The sequence below is a fragment of the Camelina sativa genome, chromosome 13 (assembly GCF_030686135.1).
Source record: "Camelina sativa cultivar CO46 ecotype springtype chromosome 13, ASM3068613v1".
Classification (NCBI taxonomy): Eukaryota; Viridiplantae; Streptophyta; class Magnoliopsida; order Brassicales; family Brassicaceae; genus Camelina; species Camelina sativa.
This window is the reverse complement of record NC_141892.1, coordinates 13492751-13502617: the sequence shown is the minus strand read 5'-3', so window position 1 is coordinate 13502617 and position 9867 is coordinate 13492751. Positions and strand designations below refer to the sequence as shown.

The 9867-nt window shown below is 37.0% G+C and overlaps 1 protein-coding gene and 1 pseudogene across 4 annotated transcripts; both read left to right on the top strand.

The window, feature by feature from the left end:
* Window positions 1-242: 242 nt before the first annotated feature.
* LOC104736753 (cyclin-H1-1) lies at window positions 243-4242 on the top strand. 3 transcript variants are annotated; one of them, XM_010456806.3, is made up of 14 exons: window positions 243-539; window positions 811-972; window positions 1407-1457; window positions 1533-1611; window positions 1725-1837; window positions 1931-2004; window positions 2190-2310; window positions 2411-2479; window positions 2713-2754; window positions 2903-2980; window positions 3344-3402; window positions 3566-3650; window positions 3781-3872; window positions 3962-4242. In XM_010456806.3, exons 2-14 carry the CDS (start codon window positions 913-915, stop codon window positions 4044-4046), a joined length of 1008 nt encoding a protein of 335 aa, XP_010455108.1. In that variant the 5' UTR covers window positions 243-539; window positions 811-912; the 3' UTR covers window positions 4047-4242. The 3 variants fall into 3 exon arrangements, 2 of the variants coding, with proteins under 2 accessions (XP_010455108.1, XP_019090025.1); XR_015578311.1 differs by having other exon boundaries at window positions 269-539; window positions 2411-2603; XM_019234480.2 differs by having other exon boundaries at window positions 3781-4242.
* Window positions 4243-4773: 531 nt separating this feature from the next.
* LOC104736752 (acyl-CoA-binding domain-containing protein 5-like) lies at window positions 4774-9867 on the top strand (annotated as a pseudogene). The gene is made up of 19 exons (XR_015578312.1): window positions 4774-5078; window positions 5239-5309; window positions 5682-5745; window positions 5831-5902; window positions 6102-6293; window positions 6392-6469; window positions 6629-6739; window positions 6889-6955; window positions 7050-7111; window positions 7360-7499; window positions 7605-7731; window positions 7805-7933; window positions 8108-8196; window positions 8280-8363; window positions 8437-8622; window positions 8737-8883; window positions 9101-9160; window positions 9306-9509; window positions 9611-9867. The product of XR_015578312.1 is annotated as an acyl-CoA-binding domain-containing protein 5-like (transcript).

The window sequence follows — 9867 nt, the reverse complement described above, 5'->3', positions numbered from 1 at the left end:
ATACAATGTTATTAGGCATCAGTTTACTTTCACTGTTTCAGTTACGACCATGATAAGAGTTTCAACTTTTCTTAATTTTTGTTTTCAGTTGTGTTTTTGGATATTTTGGTTGAATTCTGAATTTCATTATATTTTCTCGTACAATTTTATTTAGAGTCAACATTAAATAGTAATACATATGCCTTCAAATTAAAAACTCCTAATAAAAGCCCCAAAATAATACCTTAAGGGTTAAGGCTTAGTTTAAACCCTTCACACACACAGTCGCAGACACAAGTAACATTTTGAAAAATTCATCTAATAAATTTAAAAATTAAATTTAAATTTGGGTATCACTTAGGGATTAGGGTTATTGCTTTTGACCAACGAAGCACACACAACCAGCGAATACAAATCTGTAATTAGGCATTATCTGGCTCTACCGTCTCGTCTCGGAAGAAGAACGCATGTTTCATTGAGGCGGTCCTCCCACTGAATCCCTCATCCCGTTTTTTTTTTTTGTTTATTCGCCTCCTTGTTCGAATTCGAAATTCCCAAAGGTTAAGACTTTTCTGAATCCTTCTTCCTTCAAACGATCTCTTTATCCTGATTAGTTGTGTTCTGTAGCATTCTTCTCTTTGTTAGTGATTTGATTCCAACTTTTAGTTTTGTAAAGACCGCAACTTTAGAGAACTTCAACTTAAAATCAAATCTTTCAGTACATCTTGATCGTGCGTGTTCTCTGTTGAATGTTGTTTACCCTGTCTCTACGTTTAGCTATACGTTTCGACCTCTAAAAAATCTCTTCTTTTATTGGAGATTGTTTTTCAGAAAGATAATTGCGATCAACAGCGTGTGGATTTGATCCCAAAGAAGTACTTTTTTTTTTTTACTTGGCAATTATTGGAACTCGTTGGGGAGCACTCAGTAAGAATGGCGGATTTCCAGACATCAACACAACGAGCCAAGTGGATCTTCACTCCCCAGAAACTGGTAATCTGCTTTCTTTTTCCATTCTCCTTCTTCTGATCACTTTTGGTTTAAGAGAAGCAATTACGATATCATTTGTTATAATCAGTTTCTGAGGGTCTTCGTAAAATTTTAGAATTTTATGTTCATCTTTAAGGTTTTCTTTGCTTTGATTGCATCATATAGATTACCTTTGTCTGTGTGTTTTTGTTTTGCTTGGGCTAATGTGAAGCTAAATGGAAGTGAAACTGTTCGTTGTTCATTGTTCAACAGATAATTTAAAGGGCTTCTTTTGTTTTTCCGTCTTTTTTGACGCAAGAGAGTCTGATTATTCGAGCATTAGAGGCTTAGAGCGAGCTTCTCGAACTCTTGTCACCTAATTATGCGTGCTCTTGTTATTATCTTTACTTCTTGTGTAGATATGGTATTGCAACTAAGCTGTAATGTTGTAAATGTAGGCGGAGAGATATCAAGCTGCTAACCAGAGGGCAGTGCAAATGCTGGATAAGGTGTGCTGAAACTGTGTTGATATGGAACTTTAGTCTCTATTCATGTTAGATTTTTAACTTAATTTTTATTCTTAGTGTGGAACAACCCGAGTTGAAGTAGATGCCAGTGGATCACTAACATATCCTAAAGATAAAGTTGATGCAGGAGATCAAGGTTAACTTTTTTGTTTTCTTATGCATGGTTCGTTCAATGTATTCATACGTATCATTATAGCTTTGTTAGTCGAAGTTTTTTAAGTATGTTGTGTTTTGCTGCTTTACTCTCAGCTGATAAGAAGCTTAAGCCTATGAACGTTGATGAAGAACGCTTCATGAGAGCATATTATGAGGCAAAGGTCCAAGAAGTGTGTAGTGCCTTTAAATTTCCTCACAAGATTCAGGTGCATTACTCCTCTTTGAGATAGAAGTTTTTATGAAGTTAAAAATAAAATACTTCTCTCTGTATTCATGTTTTTCTTTCTAATATTTTGCAGGCAACAGCCCTTCAATACTTTAAAAGATTTTATCTGCAATGGTCTGTTATGCAACATCATCCAAAAGAAATAATGTATAGTTCTTCTAAATCCTTAAAATGGTCAAATGCTTTACTTTTTCCTAAGATAATAGCTTGAAATTTTTTTTTTTATCAAATTGTGTTAAGCATTCTATATCTCTGACAGGCTCTTTTAGGCAGTCAATTTCCCTTTGGTCCAATGTTGTAATTTAGACTAATTGTTGCCTTTCATTGAACAGGTTAACCTGTGTGTATGCGTCTTGTAAAATAGAGGAGAACCATGTATCTGCTGAGGAAATAGGAAAGGGGATTAATCAAGATCACCTCATAATTCTCAAGTATGAGATGGCTGTTCTTCAGGCATGATATGAATCAATTAATCTGTTGCAACTTCCCTATGTTTATTTATCCTTCTTCTTTCTCTATTCTTCTGTTCATATTAGATTGGCTTTATGTGCAGAGTTTGGAATTTGATCTGATTGTTTATGCACCGTATCGTGCAATCGAAGGTTTTGTCAACAACATGGAGGTAAATCTGGCCTGACTAAATTTTTGTAGCTTTTCTTATGTCATCACGACCCTCTGAATGAGTTGATTTGAAATTATGTTGTTGCAAGCAAAATTCTGAATGTTCTCTTCAAGGGAAGAAGTTGGTGAGCCATAATAGGAAATTGAAGCTTTTTAATACTTTTATTCGGTGTGTGTAATTTTTCATTCTTGTTATGTTGTTTCGAAAAGTGACATCATCCTATCATCTTCCAGGAATTTCTTCAAGTTAGAGATGATGAAATCCAAAAATTGAAGGTATAATCTCTTCACATTCCCTTAACCTTTACTAAGTTTTATAACATGTGTAACTGAACTTGGGTTCATAACTGCAAGTCGTTTTACTTACGGGCCTTACTAAAGTTTCATTTTCTCATACTGGCATAACGTTTCAAGTATTCTGCAGAGTTTGCTCGAAGCTGCCACAGCAGTAGCTGATAAAGTTATCCTCACAGATGCTCCTCTCCTCTTTCCTCCTGGCCAGGTGGCATGAAACTTTCTTTTGTCTCCCTTGCTTTTCTTTTTCTTTATCAGATTGAAGATATCTAATAAATTAGTAACCCATCAAAGAACCTAATTGAACTCATGGTTTGGGATATTTTAGTAACGCTCAGATATGCTAATCAAGACATGATGGTTCTTTGTTTTCTCTTTTACAGATACTGTATATAGGTGAAAACTGCATTGATTAATATTTTATAATATAGTAGTTAGCTTTTTCTTAAAAGACTCACCATGTATCTTCTTTCAGTAGTTTTGTTTCTTTTGCGCATAGCCGCATATGTAACAAAACAAGTATCACAAAGTGTTGAATTATTTCTCAATTGTTAGATGTGTGTCCTTGCAGTTGGCGTTGGCGTCTTTACGTATTGCAAATGGGGCTCTTCGAGTGATTGACTTTGATAGGTTATTTCTCTTCTTCCATATCCATCTCGATGATATTTAATCTCCTGGCCTCTAATTTCTTTATATACAAGCTTTTAAGCCATTTCTACAAACCATTTGGCTTAAGAGAACCTGCGATGATATTCAATAGGTTGGATTTTCAACTAAACTGCATTTTGTGCAGGTACCTAGAGAACATTGTTTCTCAACCTAACTCTGAGCACACGACTTCAGAGCTTACAAAGTTACTTGATGACATTGAATATTTGGTATGCACTAACTTTCAAATTTTCACAGAACAATGAAACGTGCATATCTCTTTCTTCTTCTTTTTTTGACACAATGAAACTACCATATCTAAAAGGCAGATTTTTTATATGCTCTCTCTCTTTTTTTCAGGTAAAGAACTACAACTGCCCAACTGACAAGGACATGAAGCATATTAACCGGAAGCTAAAATCTTGCCTAGGACATAGTTCCTCACATGACGAGTACATCAACCTTTGTACTTTTGAATCTTTTAACCACTTTACATCTTTCATAGTTGCAAATGACGCTCTTCTCTATTCAATTTCCTCAGGAGTAGTAAGAAACGGGAGAAGAGGTCAAAGCACAAGTCACACAGGAGCTCCAGTGCTACACCAAACGAGGCACCGATAGGTTAAATTCCTCCTTCTGCCATTTGCAATTTTCCCTTGGCACGTTGGTTAGTTTTAATCTTATTAAATGAGAAAATCCTCTCCCCATGTTGTTGTTCTTACTAGTAAATTTGAATAGATCTGAATAATCTCATATTGGAAGTTTATGTCAACCCAAAAAGTCTGTTTATTCTGAAGATGTCGATGAAACCTTTAAACCCAATTCAAAACTACCATTTAAGTTTTAAGTTTCGGGAGTACACAACAATCTTCCAAATGGTTTGTCAGATACACAGATCATGATGGTTAGATACACAGATCACTATGAATTGGAAACTTGATGTAATTTTGTGTCAGTCAACAGTCATTCTGGTTGTAAGATAAAAAAAGGAACAGTGGGTTGCAAACCTCATTCTGGTTCGATAATTGGAGTGAGTTGGGACAGTTATATTGGCTGCTTAGGTACTATACAGCCACGGTGGCCGATGCTCTTGCGCATCACAGGCGCATTAGACATATGTGTTGAATCAAATCACAGAAGATATAGATAGGCTCATGCATGTTCTGTTCCTGACGTAGCATTATAAAGATATGAAATGATGAGTTTAAGCCGACATGTTACTATATTTTGCATGCATCAAGATCAAGCCTGATCATTACAATTTCTCCTAAGCTAATAAAACAATTCCTTAGAATTTATATTTGTTGTGAAAAAAAAAGAAAAAAAAAAAAATTGGGAGTTTGGCATGCAAATAGCAACATGTCCTTGGTGTTCTTTGATGGATGGTGCCGCTAATAATATAAACAAAGACGCTAATTAATAGTATTGAAACTGTTGCTTTTTTCTTTTGGCTTCTTCCTCAAATCTCCTCCCATCAACGGAACAAAATGGCTCGCATGGTGAGAGCGAGCTCTGGCCTTTCTTACCCGGAGAGATTCTACGCCGCCGCATCTTACGTCGGCCTCGTCGACGGATCTCAATCTTCGTCGTCATTGAAACAACTGAGCTCCAGGTTCTCCAACGATACCGCTTTGCTTCTCTACGCGTTGCACCAGCAGGTCCGCCAATTCCAATTCCAATTCCAATATGCTGATTTAAACCAATTTTGCTACAAAATAGATATGAATCAAACGTTGGTAAAAAATGGAAACATTGCTATACTTGGGATCGGAGGTGATGAATTTGAACCTTTTTTTGCCTTGACATGTAATTAAACAGGCTACTCTAGGACCTTGCAGTATTCCAAAACCTAGTGCGTGGAATCCTGTAGAGCTAAGCAAATGGAAAAGGTTAGTTTCACTTTTTTTTTTTGTCTCTGTCAAACAATAACTCTGCTATCCTGAGTACAAGGATCAATATGTCTCATGAATTTAGGGCTACAGAAACAAGTATTGTAGATGTAAGATATTAGAGAGTATGTAGAAATGTGGGACTTGTATCTCCATCCAAGGGGAATAAATGAAACAGGTTACCTTGATGTTAGCATGCATGCAAATTGCTGGTGAGACATCTCAGGGAAACTCATATATATCTTAGAGAATGCTATTTTGCAAAGACAGATCTACATTTCAGACTTCATTTCCTTTAGAATATCTTCTATGAAAAGTGAGCACAGAACGTGGTCCTTATAAACTTTCTAAAGAGAAGTACTTGTTTACTAGTTGGCAGGGGCTTGGAACCATGCCCTCCATTGAGGCAATGCGTCTCTTTGTGAAAATCTTAGAGGTAACCAACAGAGGATTTGTATGCTCATTTCTCTTTAACTTGTTGATCATAGGCTAATTTCTTCCTATTTCTCACTTGTAAAAAGGAAGAAGATCCTGGTTGGTATCCAATGGCATCTAACTCTGTTTCAGAGCCTGTCGTAGACTTCCAAATCAATCCCCAAATTAAGCACTTTCATCACCTACACATAGGATGTTATTTCAGTTTTTGTATGAATTGCTACCAAGATACCAATGCCTTGTCTGAATTGTTTGATCCTTGTATATAACACCATTCTATGTCTCGGTTCAGGCTTTTATTTCCTTTCCTAAAGAGAAGTATCTTACTCATTTACTAAATTGATTATCTGTCCGTAGAGCACAAAGGCTGAGCCTAGTTTTGAGAGTGGAGCTTCATTTGGTCAGACTAAGACCATTTCTACCGAGGATGGGCGCTTGACGGAAACCCAAGATAAAGATATTGTTTTGGAAGACCCAAATACTGTTTCTGTGTATAATCAGTGGACTGCACCACCAACATCAGGTCACCCACCAAAAGCTCGGTATGAGGTAATATTTGATTTCACTCTGTCGTGTGACATGAAAGAAAACGATCTTTCCGTGTTTCTTCTCTCTTTTCAAATTCTTGTTTATTATACTCGTTGCAGCATGGAGCAGCGGTTATACAAGATAAGATGTATATATATGGTGGAAACCACAACGGGCGCTATCTAGGTGATCTTCATGTAAGCAACTTATAGCATTCTTTGACAGCAGTAACTGGTCTAAACGAAGTAATTGGTTTCAGTTTTACCTACCTTCGAGTACCCTTCTCCCATTATTTCTGTGACACTTCTGCTGACATTTTGGAAGCATGTCTTCTGTGAATGGTGTTTCAAATAAAGGTTCTAGATTTAAAAAACTGGACCTGGTCTAGATTTGAAACCAAGGTTGTGACTGAATCACAGGAAACTTCATCTCCAGCAAAACTAACTCACTGTGCTGGTCATTCTTTGGTTAGTACTTTGACGTATATTTGGTTTCGGTCTTCCCTTCTTTCGTTTTCTAGCTAGCCTTGAAATATCATGGGGAGGTTTGAGGAAATGTACAGTAATCTCCTGCCTCCTGGTGAAATCCTCATGCTGGCCTTCTTTGTGTGTTATAGATTCCATGGGAAAACAAGCTATTGTCTGTCGGTGGTCATATGAAGGATCCCTCAGAATCCATGATAGGTAAAAGTTTAAACACTTTTGAATGGTTAAGTTGTTATTATGTGGAGCATACCAGTTCTTGTACATCAGTTTTTCTTCCGTTTTCTCATCACAGTGAAGGTATTTGATCTGCAAAGCTGTTCATGGTCAATCTTAAAGACATACGGGAAGCCACCGGTAAAAACTTTTCTTATCCCAATTTTTCTAATCCTTATATCAGAAATATTTCAATCTAGTAAGTAAAAACTTTTGAACATCTGGAAGAAAAAACTGAAAAGGTTCTCTCTTATGCCCTTCGTCATATATTCAGGTGTTAAGTTGCATTCTGAACCCAATTTGTTGATCTGCTTTCTAATATTGGAAATTGAGCATGTAGTTTAGCTGCTTAAATTTATACTACTTTTGGCACTCTCTCTCGCAAGCAGATTTCGCGTGGAGGTCAGTCAGCAACCCTTGTGGGAAAAAGCTTGGTGATATTTGGGGGCCAGGATGCAAAGAAATTGCTTCTGAACGATCTGCATATACTTCATCTAGATACCATGACCTGGGATGAGATAGATGTCTTGTAAGATCTCATGACGTTTCTGCATTATATTTTCACTTTTGAATAAGTCAGGTCCGTTTGAAGGCTAGATTAGATTATAAATTTATAACGTGAAACAACTTGTAGGGGTTCTCCTCCAACTCCAAGGTCTGATCATGCTGCTGCAGTGCACGCTGAGCGTTACCTTCTAATCTTTGGTGGAGGATCCCATGCAACTTGTTTTGATGATCTGCACGTCCTTGATCTGCAAACCGTATGACAAGATTTCTTTTGTTTTAGTAACGTTCTTTGTCCGATTTTTTGACAGATTCTGATCCATATTATAGATGGAGTGGTCAAAACATACACAACAAGGTGAAGCACCAACTCCACGTGCTGGACACGCTGGTGTGATAATTGGGGAAAATTGGTATATTGTTGGTGGTGGTCCACCACTGGTGGAGATAACAAAAGCGGTATGTTTTTACATTTTTCCTTCGAAATCTCTTTCTCTTCCCTGCGTTTTGATCCCCGCATCTGTTGCTCTTTATGTTACATACTGAAACTTTTCCTAGGGAAAAGCTTGATAGTTGTTTCGTTTTTATTGTACAGTGTGATTAATTGTGATACTTCCTGGTACTTTGCCACAGGGGCATCTGAGACTGTTGTACTAAATATGTCAACTCTTGCGTGGTCAGTAGTCACTTCAGTTCAAGGACGTGTACCTCTCGCTAGCGAGGTAGTTAAAAAAAACACCACCTGTTTCATTTTTTCATTTTCCAAACGTTTAGAGTTGAGCTGCAAATGTTTCTTTGATGATAGGGATTGAGTTTAGTTGTGAGCTCATACAATGGCGAAGATGTAATCGTCGCTTTTGGTGGATACAATGGAAGTTACAACAGCGAGGTACCGATAAATACATCTTGTCCTGATTTGGTTTACAACTCGGTTGTTAATTCTGTTATTCGCGCGCGGTCAGGTGAATGTTTTTAAACCAAGCCACAAATCAAGCTTGAAATCAAAAATTATGGGAGCTTCTCCTGTGTCAGATAGTTTTTCTGCTGTTAATAACGCCACAACTAGAGATATTGAGTCTGAGATTGAGGTGATCCAAGAAAGCAGAGTAATGGAAATTGTCATGGATAATGTTAACTCTAGATCAAAGGTATCTTCCCGTCAGAGTTTTCTCAGTGTGAATATCAAAATAGACTAAGATGATCACAAATTCACAATGCATCTCTTATTTTTCTTCTTTGTATTTTGGATACTATATCATCAGGTTGAAGGAAAAAGTGAACGCATTATCACAATCCTTAAATCCGAGAAGGAAGAACTGGAAGCATCAATCAACAAGGAGAAGATACAAACTCTCCAACTAAAGGAAGAGTTAGCAGAGACAGACACACGGAATACAGAGTTGTACAAGGTAACAATACTATTACCTTCATGAATCTCTCTTGTCCTTTCTCTTTTACAAAAACCAAAAAGCCAAAGAACACAATCCTGTTAATTGACTTTCTGAAAATTTGGTTCTGACCAAGACTAATGTGTAAACAGACACGACTAATAAGCTATTTATATGAGTTGAGAATTTCTTGGAGAATCTTTTGTTGTGTTCAACATTTTTGGTATTCCATCTATAGGAACTTCAATCTGTGCGAAGTCAACTTGCAGCAGAACAATCAAGGTGTTTCAAACTAGAGGTATCTAGACCTTTTTACTAAGAACGTCACTTTTCTTTCCAACTTATAGGCCAAATCGTAAGTTCCGGATTTGATATTTGAACCTCGAGATGGTGAAACATTCCTCTCCCATGTTGAACAAATCCTAAAAAAACTCAGTCCGCAGGTTGAAGTTGCAGAGGTAAGACAAAAGCTTCAGACAATGGAAACACTTCAAAAGGAACTCGAACTCCTCCAACGTCAAAGAGCCGTTGCGTCTGAACAAGCTGCCGCCATGAACGCCAAACAACAGAGCTCAGGTGGCGTCTGGGGTTGGCTTGCTGGAACTCCTCCGCCTAAAACATGAATCTCCATGAATTCTTTGTTTCCGGTACTTCTTCTTTTGTCATTTCCAATCTCTTATTCAATACCATCAGTATTTACTTTTAGAAAAGAACAAAATTAGATTTGTTTTTTATGTCTCCTTCTCAGGCATGGATGGTTCTTATATATTGAAAATAAGGTCTAAATAGGTAAATTATACTAGCGTATAATTGTGCCATGGAAGATTCAGATTCTCTATATATGCTCTGCCGATTTGTGTGTACTTATGTTACTGTTAAGAATAGAGATGTTATAATTTCTTTTATTACAAGCTACTTGTATTGGTGCCTGTACAACTTGGTAAATATAATCCGTGGATTATGAATATAGCAATTTAAAAGGTATTTATAAGGATGTTTTATATT